Source organism: Pogonomyrmex barbatus, unplaced genomic scaffold, assembly GCF_055798465.1.
Source record: "Pogonomyrmex barbatus isolate J1 unplaced genomic scaffold, ASM5579846v1 scaffold5, whole genome shotgun sequence".
NCBI classification, from domain to species: Eukaryota; Metazoa; Arthropoda; class Insecta; order Hymenoptera; family Formicidae; genus Pogonomyrmex; species Pogonomyrmex barbatus.
In genome coordinates this window covers 6,154,442-6,173,155 of record NW_028297149.1, presented here as the reverse complement: position 1 = coordinate 6,173,155, position 18,714 = coordinate 6,154,442, and the positions used below count along the sequence as shown (strand labels likewise).

The 18,714-nt window shown below is 25.9% G+C and overlaps 3 protein-coding genes across 4 annotated transcripts; 2 read left to right on the top strand and 1 right to left on the bottom strand.

The window, feature by feature from the left end:
* Positions 1-3,925: 3,925 nt before the first annotated feature.
* On the top strand, positions 3,926-12,488 carry LOC105426296 (aminopeptidase N-like). 2 transcript variants are annotated; one of them, XM_011637453.2, is made up of 12 exons: positions 3,926-4,084; positions 5,257-5,835; positions 6,173-6,673; positions 6,840-7,023; positions 7,374-7,524; positions 7,921-8,002; positions 8,191-8,567; positions 8,658-8,929; positions 9,589-9,791; positions 10,268-10,552; positions 10,637-10,706; positions 11,135-12,488. In XM_011637453.2, exons 2-12 carry the CDS (start codon positions 5,297-5,299, stop codon positions 11,261-11,263), a joined length of 2,793 nt encoding a protein of 930 aa, XP_011635755.2. In that variant the 5' UTR covers positions 3,926-4,084; positions 5,257-5,296; the 3' UTR covers positions 11,264-12,488. The 2 variants fall into 2 exon arrangements, with proteins under 2 accessions (XP_011635755.2, XP_088937840.1); XM_089081714.1 differs by lacking the exon at positions 5,257-5,835 and having other exon boundaries at positions 3,945-4,084.
* A 1,942-nt stretch (positions 12,489-14,430) lies between these two features.
* On the top strand, positions 14,431-15,942 carry kappaB-Ras (NFKB inhibitor interacting Ras like 1). Its single transcript, XM_011637446.3, has 2 exons — positions 14,431-14,742; positions 14,815-15,942. The coding sequence occupies exons 1-2, from the start codon at positions 14,644-14,646 to the stop codon at positions 15,322-15,324; spliced, it is 609 nt and encodes a 202-aa protein (XP_011635748.2). The 5' UTR covers positions 14,431-14,643; the 3' UTR covers positions 15,325-15,942.
* Fa2h (Fatty acid 2-hydroxylase) lies at positions 15,565-18,613 on the bottom strand. Its single transcript, XM_011637459.2, has 6 exons — positions 17,792-18,613; positions 16,819-17,044; positions 16,527-16,687; positions 16,316-16,448; positions 16,106-16,225; positions 15,565-16,045 (listed from the first exon to the last, which is right to left on the bottom strand). The coding sequence occupies exons 1-6, from the start codon at positions 18,125-18,127 to the stop codon at positions 15,960-15,962; spliced, it is 1,062 nt and encodes a 353-aa protein (XP_011635761.2). The 5' UTR covers positions 18,128-18,613; the 3' UTR covers positions 15,565-15,959.
* Between the last annotated feature and the right edge of the window lie 101 nt (positions 18,614-18,714).

Here is an 18,714-nt window from a genome sequence, read left to right as displayed (position 1 = left end):
ATACATAGAAATACTAATATCAATCAATCAATATCGATAACTTTTTATATTTTTTTAACGAATATTGATGAATACGAGATTTCTCATTTTAATTAAAATTGATTATCTCGAATTCTAGAAAAATTATATAAATATTTTTAGAATTTTAAATAGCATTATCAATTATGAATATAAATAAATAAATGTTACAAAAACATTACATACTTAAAAATAATTAAATTTGCTAATTTATACTAAGCATTTTACAAAAAAATTATTTTTAAAAAAAATTAAATTTAAAATATAGAAAAGAAAGTCCGATCGTTATATTGTATTCTTAACATGTTTGCACACGATATTTAATCATAATATTTATTTTATTATTAACTTGTAAATTTATAACGTTACAATTAGGTATGTATTCATGTTTATTTTCACAATGTATATATATTACTTGGACTGCTGATACTGTTACAAGAATGTGATAATCTCTCGACATGAAAAGATAATTGCACGAATAGATTTTTTTATTATTTACTTATGATAGAAATTTTTATGATTAGAATTATTTTATATGAAATCAATACAAGATAATTATCACAAAAAATTATATCTACTACTAATTTAACTACTAATCTAACTAATTTCTATATAAGGTAAGTAATGCATGAATATCCATTTATTTTCTATAAAACAGGTAAAATCAGATTTTATATTAAAGGAATAAATGTAATTATAATATTCTTAAATTCACTTTTTCACACTTTTTAATAATAAATGTATAGATAATAAAATAAAAATATTTAATATTCTTTGTGAATTAAACTTTAAATCTTTTGATAATAAATATAAATATGTACAAAATGAATAATTTATATAATCATAAGTATAACTAATAATCTCTAAAATTATAATTACATTAGGTTATTCTGACGAAAGAAAAAGTAAAGAATAAATGCTTATTTTTTAATAAAAAGAAAGAATATATCCAGAATAAAAATATGCAAAATGTGAAGATTTTATTCCCTTTTTATCTTTATTACATTATAGAAAAGAAATTTAAATAAATTTAATTTTGCTTTGTTTTTTTCTTTTTTTTTGTTTAATATATACGTCTATTGTAAAAAAAAAGATATATCTTGAAACGTAAAATAAATTTTTGTTGATTATATCTTATAAGTACTTGAAGAATAATTTCATGCTCTATAAATATCTTCTCCTTGATTTTGAATTCTATATATATATATATATATATGTAAATGCATACACACACACACACACACACACACACACACACACACACACACACAATAATATAATAGAATCGTTACATCTTATTAATATTTTTCTTTCTCGTAATAGAAAAACGTTATTATTACAGATATTTGAAATGGCCATGAAAAAATTAAAATTGCTTTTAAATATTAGTCTAATATTCATTGTACATGCTATTACGGATAGTAATTCAAAAAATAATTTGTGTGTAAATATGCATGGTTTTTTAAATAAACAATTAATAGAACCAATTGATAATGATATATATATCTCTCTATTTTTTGAAAAAAACAATACAGTTTATAATAAATTTAAATCATACATCGATGAACAACAAGCAAAAAATTTTGTTTTTTATGGTACATTTACGTCATATTTTAAAGTTTCTGAAAAAATCAACACAATACGTTTGAACGTATTAAATCTGAAAATAAATGAAATAGAAATGATAGTTCTTATTTCTAAAGATTTTAAGGTGATAAGATCGATAATGCATCTATGACAATAAGACGCAAACAGTTGTCATTAACATTGACTATGAGTTTTTACTATTTAATAATTACAGTCTGATAATACACTTTCAAAATTATGATTAACACAAATGGATATTGGACACGCAATTCAAATAATACAGTGTAAGTAGAATACAAATATAATTTATAAATATAATAAATTTAATTTATGTTAAAGACTTAAATATTATTATAAAATATTAATTATTTTATTTCCTTTTCATTTGACTTCAATTTAAGATTTATTTAAAATAATAATTTAAATATAATAAACATATTGTAATATAAAAATTGTAAACTATACAGATATAACAATGTATTATATTATAAAATATTTATATAAAAAAAAATATATATATATATTTTTATATATATATATATATATATTTATTATATATAATATATAATATATATATATATTTTTTTTTATATATAATATATATATATATATATTTTTTTTTATATAGATATCATAACTATATAGATATTATAATTTACATCCCTATGCACATATACTGAAATCTGGCATTCATAGCAACACGAAAAATAGCACATCAATTCTTTGGCAATACGATCGAACGAGCTTGGGGATCTGAACTATGGATAAACGAGAATGTTGCTATTTTTTTTGACAATAAAGATTGTCAATGAGATTGTTTTCTTACATTTTTAATTACAGATTGTGACAATCTAGAATTAAGAAAGCTGCCTTTTGATATTACAAAAATATAAAAAATGTTTAAACATTTAATTTTATAAATTATTTTTATTCATTAGAAACAATAAATATCATAACAATTTGTTTTTATAGAAATATCAATACGCTTGCATTAATTACACACATTATTAATCATGTGTATTCTAAAGAGCAATTCGACAAGGTAAATGTTATACATATAAATATATATGATATACATCTTTTGTATTCTGATTACATATTAAAAATATAATATTACTAAGAAATGTAAAACTAAGACTTATGTATTTGAGAATATGTAAATATTAACAAATTTTTCTCTTTATTACTACTTTTCATAATTTCTTTTATCATTTTTCCATCTTTTGTCGCATTGTTTTTCCGTCTCATTCAAATTTTTTATTTACATTTTTTTTTTAAATCCGTAACTTTCTTTTTCGATATTTCTTTTTCAATGGTACTTTTGTTTTCTAACTAAATTGCTAAGCACTATTTTTCATATGTTACATAATTAAATTATGTAATTAAAATAAATCTAATCTATGTATGTATATGTGTTTCAGATAAACAAGTTTGTATATAAATCTGTTGTTCTTGAATTTATTCCATATATTGATCAAAAAATAGAAATACGATTGTCCGAAATCGAAAAACATATTGCTTATTTCGAAAAACTTTTACAAATTGGATAAATCAGAGTTTGCTAATATTATTTATTTTTTTTTAATATATAATATTATTTTAATATTTTATGAATAAATATTTATTATTGTATACTTTCAATTATGTATGGCTTGTTAATTATTTTCTTTTATTGTCAATTGTCAATAATATTTAAAATATATTATATTAATCTTATTTTGATATATGAAATAAATATATGATATATGAATATACGATATATGATATATGAAATATGAAATAAAAATATATGATATATGATATATGAAATAAAACAATATAAATAAAATATAGCACATATTTAACTCTTTTCAAAACATGAGACTATCAAAATTACTCAACTATTTGATGTCAAGAAAATTGAATTAGAAAAAAATTGCGTAAATGATTTAATACTTTCTGTAATATTTGATAGTAACAAAACTAATTCTGTACCTATTATAATATCATTATAATATAATAATAAAATTTTCTTTCTTATAACATTTTTATCATAATTTTGCTAATATAAATGAAATAGTAAAATAATAATTTCAGTTTTTTAAAATTTGTAATTTTTTGAGATCTGTGTAGATGTAATCGCTCTATTATTTTTTATGACAATCCTTAATAATATTACCTAAAGTTAGTTTATATCTCCCGCGCGGGACTCTCATTAGCAGAATTCGCGACAAGACTATTTTTGAAACATACGAAAATCCTATAGTAATGTATATTATAGAATTTTCATATGCGATATGTTTCAAGAATAGCACCGAGTGCTATGATTCGCTAAGAAATTCGGCTATATTCGTCCCTAAGCCGACTCTCGCAGACCTCATTACGTTACATGTATTTGTATATGTAAGGAAGCAACAAGTTTATTTTCTAAAAACCAGTATCTGTCTGACAAATTAATAGAAATGTAAACGAGGTAAACTATGACTAAGACGAATAAAAGGTAAAAAAAATCAGAAATCATTTTTTCTCGACCATGCGATCGTGAGATATCATTATTTTAACAATTAGGATAAAAACTTTAAGACTTAAGATTTCAGATCGTTATTGCTCGAGAACTTATAGTTCTAGAAATATTTGAAATGGCATTTTTTGAATTTTTAAATTTTTAATAACAACTTTTGCTTCATATTTTCTTATATTTCTTTAATATTTTGATCAATTAGACATTTTTCTTTTTTATTATTTTTATTTGAATTTGTTTATCTCGCAATTATAGTTTCTTGAAAATTGAAAATTGCCTACAATTTTAAATAGTATACGTATACGCCGATTATGGATACGAATAAATGTGTAGTGTACAAATATTAGATACTTAAAAGTAATTAGATTTATTAGATTAATTTTTTCACTATAGTGGAACTGGCTGTCGGCATGCCACCGTTGAACGGGACTCAATGTCATTAATGTATATTTATCATACAGACAATGTCTGGTGTTCTGAATATGTTGTTTCAGAGAGTTACTTTGATAATGCTTTTTTTAAAAGAAATAACGTTTTTACTTAAAACGGAATATTTATTAATTTATTATTTATTTAACTTTATCTTTAATCCTTTTGATACGACGGAATTATTATAATAAAGATAAAAAAAGATCAGAAAAACAAATATATTAGGGACAAATATATTAGGGATGCTTATATATTTAAAATTATTAATACATCTTTTCATAATTAAATTTTGAAATACAAAATAAGCAACGGGACTGATTTTATCATGAGTCTAAAAATAATTTCATATCTCTTGTGAAAATTTTTACTTAATTTTAAATTATAAACGCAATATATGTGTGTACGCGCGCGTGTATATATGTGTGTACCAAATATTATAAAAAAATATTTTATTCTACATTTCCAAATTATTTTTAAATGTTACATATCTGTTTGCTGTTAACTTCTATTTATTTATACCTGTCTTGACATTTTTTTGTAATTAATACGTAATTTCTAAGATCCGATAAAATCTTAAGTACTTATAGTTGCCAGTCATGAGTTTGTCAAATTCGCATTTGATGCGAGACACTATCTCTCTCTCTCTCTTCATATACTATATAATAATAATAATAATAGAATCTCTATATTACATCTTATTACATCTTATGCTTTTCTTACAGATAATAGAGGAAATAGTTATTTCAGATATTTGTAACGACGATGGAATTATTGCAACTTTTAAATATTACTCTAATATTTGTCGCTATAAAAGCTACTATCAACAATTTGAAAAATAATTTGAACGCTAATGAACTTCAGCATTTTAACGAATCGTTAATAATACCATCAGAAAACTTTATTGACTTTAAAACTTTTATCGAAGATGATCACTACAATTATACATCTATTTATAAAAAGTTTAGATCATATATTGACAAGCAACATGCAAAAAACAACTTTGTTTTCGAGGGTACATTTGTATCATTTTTTAAAGTTACTGCTAAAACAAACACAATATGTTTGAACATATTAAATCTGAAAATAAATAAAGCAGCGACAAGTGTTACTATAGATGATAAGAAAAAAATGAAACATGTGATTTTTAAACCAAAAATACATATATATGATAAAGAAACTCAAATGATTATGATCCATTTTGATCAACATTTTTTACCATCTACTTCTTATCGTCTAAGGATGGAATTTATCGGTCCAATAATTAGTATGGGTAGCTTTTATCGAACATCAAATACTAAAGTGTACGTATAAATGTAAAAATTCAAACATGAATATATAAAAATTATTATAAAAAATACTATTTATTTTTAATTCAATTATACTCTTTATTCAGACAATTATTTGGATATAATAAATATGTTGAGTGTATAAATAATGCATAAGTATATAATATATAAATATATAATGCATAAGTATTATTTTATATTATGTTATATAAGAAATTACAGAAAATATACAGCGTAAAATGTAATAAAAGATATACATTTAATATTAATGACATCTTGCAAATCACATTTAAATATTCTCCAATCCTCAATAATAATTAAAATTTTATAATTTATTATTAAAATGTGATAGATGGTTGATCGCAGCATCTGACTCAGAAGGAATGGGAACTGGACTGATATTGCCATACTGGAATAAATGTTATATTAAGGCTAAATTTGCTATTACCATAATTCATCATGGAAATTATAAAGTTTTGACAAACACGATCTTTAAAACAACCTATACAGAAAACATGCGTTCATATTTTTATAGCGAAATTAATACATTCCCACATCTTATAGGAGTTGTATTTCACAATCTTGATCATATCTCTAACGAAACTGACACATTTAACGAGGACCAAACCATTGACATATGGGGAAGACGAAATATAAAACAGCGTTTCGAATTTGTGCAGTACATTGCTGTAAAATCCAAATTGTATTTGCAAGAAAACTTTGCTGTAAAATCCAAATTGTATTTGCAAGAAAACTCCGAGCTTCCATCCGAATTTCCATCAAATATGAACATTATCATAATTCCGAATTTTAGAGAAGAAACTATAGAAAGTTGGAGACTTGTTTTTTACAAGTACGGTAAACATACAAATAAAAATTTATAATATAAATTATATAAATGTAACATGTAAATATAACTAAAAATATTTTAGTTCTTTTAAAATAAACTAAACATCAAGATTAATCTCGATATGTGTAATATAAAAATATTTGATTAAATTATTATGTTGTTTTTTCAGTGAGGCAGCTGTTATGTACGATGAAACCATAGATCCCATTGCATATAAAATGAATGTGGCACATACAGTGGCACGCAAAATGACATATCAGTTTTTTGGCAATATGATCGGACAATCTTGGGGATCCTATTCATGGATAAACGAAGGTGTTGCCACGTTTTTAGGAATGAAGATTATCGATAAGGTTACTTTTGCATACATTTTGTGTTAAAATGGAATTAAAGAAAGAATATAAAAGATAGAGAAAATCTTTAAACTTTTAAAAATTAATTATATTTCTTGTAATCAACAAATGATCATGAAATACATGTTTCAAATTTTTATAGAGAATATAAAAAGATGCTAAGTTAGAAAGTACAAACATATTTAAATTGTACATTGTGATATTCAAGTTTCTTCATATAATTTAAATAATAACAAATTTACAATAACATGTCATTTTTAAAAATTTTATTACATTTTTATATTATATTGATTATAACAGTAAAAAATTATACAATAATGATACTGATTACACCGAACCATTATTTCTAGATAATACCAGACTCGAGAATGTTGGATTTATTCGTAGTACAATTTCAACACGAGTGTCTTCGTTTGAATCATTATTATGATATGCCTTTTGTAGAAATCATTGGATCATCATATTTTATTTCCACTTTCCCATTTACTCATTATGTTAAAGGTAAAACTGAATACATGCAATTAAAAAGTTGCTTACAAAATATTGTTGAACAAATATTATAACAATATATATAAATCTAATTGTAAGCAAATTTAACAACTTATTTAACAATTTATTTGTTTACAATCTAATTGTAAACAAATTTATCCACTTATATAAGTATATATACTTATTATTTTGCTGTATTTATAGTACGAAAAGATAAAAAGTCAGTGTGTGTGTGTGTGCACGCGAGTGTATGTCTGTGTGTGTTTATGTATGTACATTCATTATTTAAAACTCAATAATTAATATTTCCTATAAAATTACATTTATAAACTTGTGAAAACAATAATTGTTACATTTTATACAAATGTACTTATAATTTTATACTTCTTATGATATTAATTGTTACAGCATCTGTCTTTATACACATGTTATCAAAAATAGTACCAACGGATATTTTTATGATTAGTCTCAGTAAATACGTAAGATTGCAGTGAGTAATATTTTTACTATTACTATATAGTTACTATATTTTAATGTTATAACAAAAACTTGTATATAATTAACATTTGAATATATATATATATATATATATATATATATATAAACAAAAAACAATTTTATACAGCATTGTTATACAGCATTTAATCTTTACAAATTTATTAATCTTTACAAATTTAGTCAGGGTACATTTTTCGATACAGTGGATAGTCTTTCCAACAAATTCCTTAATATTTTCCATGAAATATACATGAAGCATATAATACTTGAAAAAAGTAAAACAAGATCGATAGACCTAGAAAAAAGGTTGAATTGTTGGATAATTCAGAAATATTTTCCCATACTAGAAGTGACATTAAAATCTTCTAAAACATTGTTTGAAATAAAATTATCACAAAATATGAGTAGATCAAATTGTAATAATTTATGGATACCTGTGAAGTATGTTACCTCTCACAATAAGTCTCAAACTCAGTGGCTATCCCATAACAAACCAATTTTAAATGTGCCTAATATTGAAGAAAAGCATTGGATTATTGTTAACATTCAACAAAGTGGTAAGTATAAATCAATAAATTTAATATACTTCTATAATTATCCATATCAGCAAGATTTTACATAATATTGTGCATTGTTTATTATAAAAGGATACTATCGTGTAAAATATGACAAGAAATTATGGGAAAAGATTTTATACTCTCTACACTCAACTTCATCTGATATACATCCTTTAAATCGTGCACAGTTCATCGATGACGCATATTATTTTCTATCGACAAAAAAACTTGATTTTGTTTTTTTCAAAAGACTTACGTCTTATCTTTCAAAAGAGACAGATTACATACCATGGTATCCTCTATTTAAAATTATCGAAGATATATCAGGTTTTCTTCCGTTTCGAAAAAGTAATAATGTAAAGGTAAGTATGAAAATATTTTTTTAATAAAAATTATATGATTAATTATTTTAAGTGTTGTGACAAATATTAATTTAATATAAAAGTTGAAAATGTATATAATTAGAAACATTTAATTATATTTTTTTATATTATTCCATTTAGAATATTGATTTTTAAAAATGAGAAATTTTTAAATTTTTAATAATATTTTTCTATAAAATTATTCTATAAATATATATATTCTTTATACAAAAATATTTTACTGATATATACAAAACGATTGCCACATATTAATGCTAAAAATGTCACATTTGATTTTTAATTCAACATACAATTTTTTACATATCGATTTATAACAAACATTAATTGCAAATTAAAAAACTCGTGATTTAAGTATTTCCTGAATGTAAAAATGGTCTTATCTAATAAAATTATTTTATTTTAAAACAAAATATATGAAATGAATTGAAAGCTTTGTATAAGAAAAATTTGAAAAGGTGACTTATTATAAAGATATTAAATAAAAAAAATGAGACAATATTTTTTATTTAATTATTATATATTATGAATAATTAAAATAAAATTATGTCTTGCATTAACATGTATAATTTTTCATACATTACGTTTTTTTTCATGAATAAATAATAAAGTATTACAAAGATTATGTTGTCTATTTTCAGATGCACTTCCTGACACTCTTTGATTCTGTTCTGGAATACCTAACTTATGATGAATCGATTCATGATACTGCGTTTAATAAATCTTTAAGACAAGAGGCCGCAAAATGGGCATGCATTTTAGATTCTCATGTATGTAAATATACTGCCGTTGTCACATTAAAGGCACATCTGAATGAGTCTTTATCTGAGTCTGATTATAAAGGGTAATATTTTATACAATTATCATTTCTCTAGTCCAAAATATGATAAGCATTTGAAAAATATATACATATGTATAATTTAATAAGTCCTATAAATATAATAAGCATTTAAAAAATATATATAATATTATATATAATATACATAGTATTTTTATTACTATATATATTAGGTAATAAATATTAAATTATTGAGATGACACATGGCTCTATAAAAAAAAACGCGTAGCTTGTCATTGATAGATTCCAGATGCGAACATGGATTTTTCATTTTATTGTTTTTAGTTTCGCCCGAATTGTGATTTATACTTCTTATTATTTTCTTACATCTTTCTCGATTTGATCCGAGATTGATCAAACTATCCTTTATTTTGAAGAGGTTGTGATGTGAAAAAATATTTATTATTTGCAAATTTAGATAGTATTCAAATACTGAGTTGTGTCATAAAATACATTAATTCCTATTTTATTAAATATTTTAGTGTTTTACCATACTGGAAGTCATGGACATATTGTAAAGGATTACAAATAGCGGACAGTCATACTTGGAACAGAGTATTTGAAATAGCTAAAACTGATAAAGAGATTATAGAATTTTTAGCGTGCTCTAAAGATCATTATATCATTTATGAATACATCGAAAAAATCAGACATTTGAATAGGATAGAAGATCGCATTACAGCTTTACATTCAATTTTTGCAAAACAATTGAAAAATAATTACATATTCAATTACATTTTAAAAAATTTTGCAAATTTAATACCTATGTAATAATATCTTCTTTTTAAATATATATTAGTTCATAAAATTTTCTTTGTTATAGTAATTATACATCTGTTTTGTTTTTACAGAGAAATCGGTGTAATCGCAGGAATTATAGACATTATTAATCATATATATTCTGAAGAGCAACTTGATAAGGTAACTTTTATATGTATATGTAGTATACCATCTTTAAAAGAGAGAAAGAAGAAAAGAGAGAAAAAGATTATTAAATATTAAAAATATTAAAAAAGATTATAATATAACATATAATATAACAAAAGATTATAATATAACATGGTATTAGAGATATGAATATGAATATTTCGATTATTTTTTTATAATTTATTTTTTTATTTTCTTTTGCGCTGATCAATTTCTTTTTCTTAAAGCTTTCATTGACAACATATTTTTGGATTAATGATTTTCTTTTCAATATATTATTTCCAACAGTACTTTCGTTTTCTGGATGAATATGAGATATTCATCTTCTGAATAAATATTGGCTTTCATATATGCTACAATAATAAATTATATAGTGACAATAAACGTAACATATTCTATGTATGTGTATGTGTATGTTTCAGGTGAAAAATTCTGTGTTTCCTAATGTTTCTCTTAAAGAAATTTCGTACATTCATCAAAAGATAGGAAAACGACTATTCGAAATCCAGAAACATGTTTCTTTCTTCGAGAGGTTTTTGAAAACTAAATAACTCGACATTTGATAATATTATATATGTGTCTATATATAATATTATATGCTCTAATATTTTAAAAATAAATTTTCATAATTTATTTATAATTATATATAACCTATTAATTATTTTTCTTTATTGTCAGTTATCAATAATATTCAAAATCTTAAATTTGAAAATGTTTATTGACACAATGCAAATGATATAATATATAAAATTTACGTGTAATATTTAAAAAAAAAATATATATATATATTAAATATTGTTGCTAACGTAACTTTATATATTATATCATTGGCACATATTTTGGTTGGCACACCATTAAGATGCCCTGTGTGTCAACCTTTTACCATGGAAAGAATTACCGATTATAGTCCATTTTCGACCCATGATGATAACTGCTTGGATCAAATATATTTTACAAATATACTTCTTATAGAAAAATTGCATAATTATATTTTCCTATATAAAAAAAGTATTTTGCACAATATTTTTATATAAATATAAATATAATAAAAAATTTATGCAATTTTTCCATAAGAAATATATTTGTAAAATATATTCGATCCGAGCAGTTTCCGTATCATGGATCGAAAATGGATTACAGTCGGTAACTCATTCTACGGTAAAAGGTTGGAACATCCATTAAGATTTACTTTGTATATATGGGATGTCCGGTCCGGTCCGGGGTATTGGTCATCTGGGTAGGTAGAGCTGGTAAAACTGAGTAGAAAAGCCCTCTATCATTTTGCAATTTCCGCGATAATTATAGAGTTATTATTTTTTAAACTTTCTAAAATCACCGTATTAGCCCGGCGATCATCATTCCTAGAGGAATTGTTTTCTTCAAGCGGCAAATAGCACGAATCACTCGTAATATATGTGCATATGTAATATATGTATATGTGTGTAATATATGTATACATGCATATATGTATAATACACGTCACATTTATCACAATTTTATATTGGTGTCATACCTGGCTGTAAAATTGACGTAACACGCTGTAACAAAATGATTAGTAGGAAAGATGTAAACCTCAACATGTAACAATTCATTCAATTGAATTAAAAATTCTAAATAGAACTATAATAAATAATATTGCATTCAAAACATTAAAAATTTTAAACATACATAGCATGTAAAGGAGCATGTAAGTTAAAATGTAATATAAATTTAAACATGCTTATCACTATTACTTTAACATGTATTTTAATGTGATAATATAATGTTTCGATCAAATGTTATAAATATTTTATTAACCTTCACTATTTTATTAACCTTCACTATTTTATTAACTTCAGTGAAAATTTTTATTTGTTTTAAATTATAAGATTTTAAAAATAATATTAATAAATTTCTAAATAAAATTTATCTTTTATTAAAAATATTTAAAAGTTTTATTTCAACTTTTATATTAAATCCAGTTTTCAGTGTTGTTGTCTATTTGCAACACACAACAATGTTTATAACAGTTTATTAAAATTAGATTTGCAATCTGTTATAACAGACAATAGGTATATTCGCAGCATTATACGATTGGACAGGATTAAGTATTGCTAATAATTACTAATAATTTACTTATAGTATTTTTTATCATTTTTTGAATATATTCAAGAAATCATTTCTTGATTAAATTTAATCTCATAAAGATTTGTTATTACATTGATGATTTAGGAAATCTTTTAAGAATAACAAAAACTAGGTATAAGATTGCTCTATGTAAAATACATAACGCCTTAAAATTTTGATAAGACATCAAAATGTACTCTTCCGGGATATCCCGGTTATCTCCTTTCAATAGCGCAAAATAGATCACAGTGTTATTTAATAGACTAATCATTAGTAATGTTTCTACAAAAGATATTGACATCGATGTTGATAATCGTTACAATTTATTCTTATTCTTTATTCTTATATGTACATATGGGCCGACAACCGAATATGAAGAGACAAATTATGTACAGAGTCTGCTAATATGCTAAAAAAATTTCTGATGCTAGGAAGACAACAGATTCTGTAATATTCATATTCATTGATATTGGCGAATTGCTACTAGAAATATGACAGAATCTGTTACTTGCCAGCAGACTGGCAGCAGAAATTAAGCAGAGCCTGCTAACCGGCCGACAGATTGGCAGCAAGAATTGAACAGGATCTGTGTACAACACAATTTAATAACAGATTGAAATCAGAAATCAAGCAGACTCTGCAATCTGCCGATAGATTTTAACAATCTGCTTGATTTTGTGTTGTTAGTCTGTTGACTAGAATGTTAACAGATTTTGTTAAGAAAACGTAAAAAGAATGCGAAATGAGCTCAATCGACTAACATTTTCTCAAATTTGTTGCCAGTCTACCTATATTCTACATTATGCTGACTGGGATAATATCATTCTGTTCATTTTGCAAAGAAAATAATTGCATCTGCCGTAATACTATATGCGCAAACATTTTGTCCAAAGAGATAAAATAATAAAATGTACAAATCAATGTACATATGGATATGTAATATTTTATTATAATCTTTATGATCAATTATTGTCATATGTTTATGTCTTATAGTCTATAAAAAATATGTGATATTTATATTATTCATATTATTTGTTACTTATATTTTTTATAATCATACGTTTGTTCTCACAGTTGTCATTTGACAGCGAACTCGGAACAGGAAGATCGTGATTCTAAGAAATCTATTATCTTATCATTTTATCCTTTTTTCATCAGAGCATGGTTTAAAAATGTTATAATATAGTGCCTTTTATTCTACCTGTACAATTTTTAATTATGAGAAATAAACTCAGCTACATCCATCTATCGATACTGTCATGTACTATTCGCGTGCTATGAGTGATTTATTTTTTTCGAATTAATTACGAATAGAAAAAGAATTTTTTTCAGAGCAATTTTGATTTAACTTCACAAAAGTTATAAAATGTACACTTCTATAAAATCCTTTTTGAATTACCGGAAAGGAATTTTCTCTTTGAGCTCATAACAATCTGTATCGTTTGGGATGTTATAACAGAAAGAAGCCTGAAAGTGATCATGACTGCGTTTTAATTGTAATCTTATTCGCAGGTAGGTAATGTGTACGATTTTGTGGTTCTCTTTCGTGCTAGACGCAAGAGTGATAAAGACGGACAGTCGTGTCCATATCCGTCCGTCTTTACCACTCTCAGGCTTCTCTCCGGTTATAATATAAAGAGACTTCTCGCTGGTAGATAATGAAGAGCACGCAGCTCAGCTGTGAGCATTTGGCATGTGTGTTTCCACGCAGGAAATGATTCCCACGCGCACTTGACGCAACGGGACAACCATCAGGTGAAGAGGTGCCAGACGATTCTAATGTCATCGCTACGCGAGAGAGTCGATACGTAACGAAGATCCGGATATGGGGAAGACTACTAGGGTAGTCGTTTGTGGGATGAAAGAAGTCGGCAAGACCGCCCTACTGGAGCAGCTCATTTATGGAAATATCAGCGCGAAGAAGGTATGCGCTTAGGTTATATCGCTATGATAAGTGTACAGGATCCTAATGTTGAAATTCTAATCTCGATCGCAGGAAATCCATCCCACAATCGAGGACATTTATGTCGCCAACATTGAGACTGATCGTGGCACAAAGGAGAAAGTCAGGTTCTACGACACAGCTGGACTTGAATCTTTACAGAGCAATGTAAACAATCAGCAGCTTCCACGACACTACCTTGGCTTCGCTGACGGGTATGTCCTGGTATACGACACTGGCAAACCTGAGTCTCTCGACGTGCTCTTTCCGCTCAAAAAGGACATCGATAAGAATAAGGATAAGAAGGAGATAACTGTGATTGTAATCGGCAATCGGACAACGAAAACCGATGCCGTGCTGAATAATTTAGAAAACACTGCGAGTAAAGCGACTAACTGGTGCACTAGAGAAAAGATTAAGCATTACGAGGTAAATGTCATGGATAGGTCTACCCTGTTCGAGGCATTTGTATATTTATCATCCAAGCTGAACCCTCCCACTAATAAAAGTACATTTTCACAACTAAGTATGGGTAGAAAGACTGTCAAAACCGAAGCACAGTGATGCATGACAATTCAATGGCATTGTATAAACATTAAGGTAGTTGCAATATATGAGTCCTTTGTGAATTTCGTACTCAGGTATAATGTATTTAACAATGGCGAAATGCCGCAATATGGATGTGCTTTGAGATCTCAATAACAATTGTACATGTATTTTTTTTTTTTTTTGTTAACTTTGGATGTATGTGATATTAGGCGTGAAATGGATAAATGGATATCATGGAATAATAGATACCATGAGTTATGTACTTAAGATACCAACTTTGCTGGTCCAAAGCCTTTAGTATAACATTTATTTAATCAAGTGAATATAAATGCAAAGCTGTCAAAATACAAATTTGTCAATATTTTATTTTACGACTCTCTATATTAGTGTATTATCTTAAAAACTTACTATTTAATTACTTAAATATGCTATAAAACTCTAATGAATCTCTTATCGATTTATGTACTTAAAGCGATGGAACTGAGACTTATTAAGTTAAGTTTATACAAGGCGCAATTATTTGTAAAAGATATTATGTACTTATAATTGTGATTATATTATAAATAAGTTATTATTTATACAATAAAAATTGATCAAATGAATATTATATCAATAAATATAAATATTGTGGCAGTTTCTTCATTGTCACTTCACCATTTTAAAGGTTCTTTTAATTTTCGCAAACTTAAACTCGTTTTGAATAATCGATCCCACAATTCACTGGTAACTCCAAATCCTGTAAGAGATAATAGAGTTATTAATTTCTTGTATATTAACAGTAATTTCAATTAATTACCTTGATCATGGTGTACAAAGTGATGATAATTGTGTCTTCTTTTCATGGTGTATAGATATGATCCAGCTTTTGGTGCACCATTATGCAAGTAATAGTGTATCAAATCGTAACACAGATATCCTGTAAAATAAAGACATTCGGTTACGCAACTTATTAATTTTGATATAATGTATATTTTAATAAAATAAAAATTTATAAATATTTAAATACCCGTCATAGTACCAGCGGCGATAAGATAAACTACAGTTAGCGGGAATACGGCCTTATAAAGTTGCCAAATAATTGCCGCCGCAAATACACTGAATGTCGGCGGAAATACTAATCTTCGTTCATCTAATGGCGCCTATTGATATAAATCTGATTTATAATAGATAAAATTAATATATGCTTAAAATATCAAATGAGCGTCCGCGGATTTTACTTTATGATGGCTTCCATGGAATAAGAAGTGCAGAGTAATCAGTAACTTCGAATTATGCGGCGGTTGAAAGTGAAATACTTTTCGATGAACAAAATATTCCACAACGGTCCAGATAAATATTCCAAAAACGAATGACGGTAAAATATTTTGCATCGTGATTGCTGAAAAGATCTTTTATGTATGTGTTGCGTGATATTGAAACTTGCGCAAAACACGTTTAAATCAAACTTTGTGCGGTGTTACTTTATTATTCCTTTAAATAAATTTCTGTAAATATTACGATCTGAATTACCAATATTTGTCGAAATTTTTGATACACAACCCATATAAAGAAAATATGCAATTATGGGTAACCAAACAATTGGTAAGATATACCATGGTGTTACCGACAATATTTCTAAAATTTCTGATTGGAAGTATCGAATAGGTCGGTCTACTGGAAGATTTACCCATTCCCAGTATCGATCGCCCATAAAGCCCACTTGCCACAGGATTGGCGCCTTCCAGTTTATCAGATTCTGAAATAAAGATTTCATAAGCATCAGTTTGGTAAAAAAATTATGATTTATTTGACGCACGATCATTTTCATCTTTTCAGCGTGCGTTTTTTATTAATTTGTTATAAGCGTTTGAATATTATAAAAATAACTTTACGATATTGCGAAATCAAATATGTGCGATTTTATATGAACTTATCTCAATATTTTCTTATCTATATATCGTGAATGTACGTTTCGTAGAAATGAGATAAACTTGGAGATAAACCAATCCTTCTAGATAGATTTCACATGTTACGTGCAAATTATTTGACAAGCAATGTAAAATATTATTTTATTTTTAGCTTATAGAAGGAATATTCTTCATCATAATATATAATTTGATAAATGTTTTCTTTGTTACAATTAATAATGATTATTTTTTTTTTTTTTATTTTTTGGACGATCTTTTGTATCAAAATGTACAAGTAGGTTTTTTTAATTTAACTAAAATGTTTTACTTAAGAGCTACGAAAATTATCATACTTCACCCGTGTCTTTTGTAATATACATTAAAACTCACGCATACAAAACACATGGCATAATGGCATAATGGTATTAAATTATAAATAGAGTCACATCTACTGACACTCGATGCAAATTATAGATAATTTAAAATGGATATCAATAAAGACATCAAGGTCCGCACGTGTGATATAACGTACGCATATAATTATTTATTTTTTGTAATATAAATGTTCTGTTATTTCTCATTTACAAATCACTCACTTCGCATTCATTATATCTCTCTTGATGCTGGACAGCAAACTCCTCGAGAAGATAGTAGGCGGATTTAGAGTGAGGATTTTTTGCTAGTTCCTCATCCAGGATTTGATCCTTGAAACGTACGAGCGTACTTTTTCCACCGGGATGATAATTCAAAAAATTGGAAATATTGTAAACCCGATCGCGATATTTAACGAAAAACTTCGTCGAGTCTTTCCTCAACGTATCATTATCGCGATAATTTTCCGTCCCATTTTTATCAGAGTCCTTCACTTTACAAGCGTTCCCATCTATGCTCTCTGAATGGCACATATCAGAGCTTTTACCTCGAGCAGTCATTTCCGAAATCGTAAAAAAAAAAAAAAAAGAAAAAGATTACTACGCGCGCGATATAAGAGAGTCGGTGCGCACCGTACACTTCAGTGCATTCTACTAAATAGCTGACGTTATGTGACTTGGTAATTCACTATACAGATAAGATTTTGCCGTATATATATTACGTGGGAGGGCTCGATGATCGCATTACGTCTCGTAAACAGCGACACTATCGTATCGAATACCATATCGCGGAGATAATCAAGATTACTATTTGTGAAAAGATAGGAAATATCTGTATATTCTATCAAAGATAGAAGATATGTACTGTATATTCTATCAAAGATAGTTCGAATATGTGTGATAAAGCGGGGAGAGAGTGCATGCGCACACGATAATCAAAATCGCGAAGTCGAGTAGGAACGTTAAGTCAGTTGTCATTTCACAAGTTTTACGTATAATAAATTTGTCTTTCACGAGATTTAAATATTTGATAAATTTTAATAAGCTTTTTCTTACAACAATTGTGACAGTCTCTCGAGTAGAAAATATTCGTAAAATCGTGCATATCTCAAAGTTCTCATTAAACTTCTATTTAACAATTATTGTAA

What these genes read in the sequence shown, in the direction of transcription:
- LOC105426296 (XM_011637453.2), top strand. Translation starts at nt 5,297, where the DNA reads ATGGAATTATTGCAACTTTTAAATATTACTCTAATATTTGTCGCTATA. An exon ending in TGTTAACATTCAACAAAGTG is followed by an intron (nt 8,568 to 8,657) that starts GTAAGTATAAAT and finishes TTATTATAAAAG; the next exon opens with GATACTATCGTGTAAAATAT. An exon ending in TCTGAGTCTGATTATAAAGG is followed by an intron (nt 9,792 to 10,267) that starts GTAATATTTTAT and finishes TAAATATTTTAG; the next exon opens with TGTTTTACCATACTGGAAGT.
- Fa2h (XM_011637459.2), bottom strand. Translation starts at nt 18,127, where the DNA reads ATGACTGCTCGAGGTAAAAGCTCTGATATGTGCCATTCAGAGAGCATA. An exon ending in AGAGATATAATGAATGCGAA is followed by an intron (nt 17,045 to 17,791) that starts GTGAGTGATTTG and finishes TCTTTATTTCAG; the next exon opens with AATCTGATAAACTGGAAGGC. An exon ending in TCCATGGAAGCCATCATAAA is followed by an intron (nt 16,449 to 16,526) that starts GTAAAATCCGCG and finishes TTATATCAATAG; the next exon opens with GCGCCATTAGATGAACGAAG.
- kappaB-Ras (XM_011637446.3), top strand. Translation starts at nt 14,644, where the DNA reads ATGGGGAAGACTACTAGGGTAGTCGTTTGTGGGATGAAAGAAGTCGGC. An exon ending in GAAATATCAGCGCGAAGAAG is followed by an intron (nt 14,743 to 14,814) that starts GTATGCGCTTAG and finishes TCTCGATCGCAG; the next exon opens with GAAATCCATCCCACAATCGA.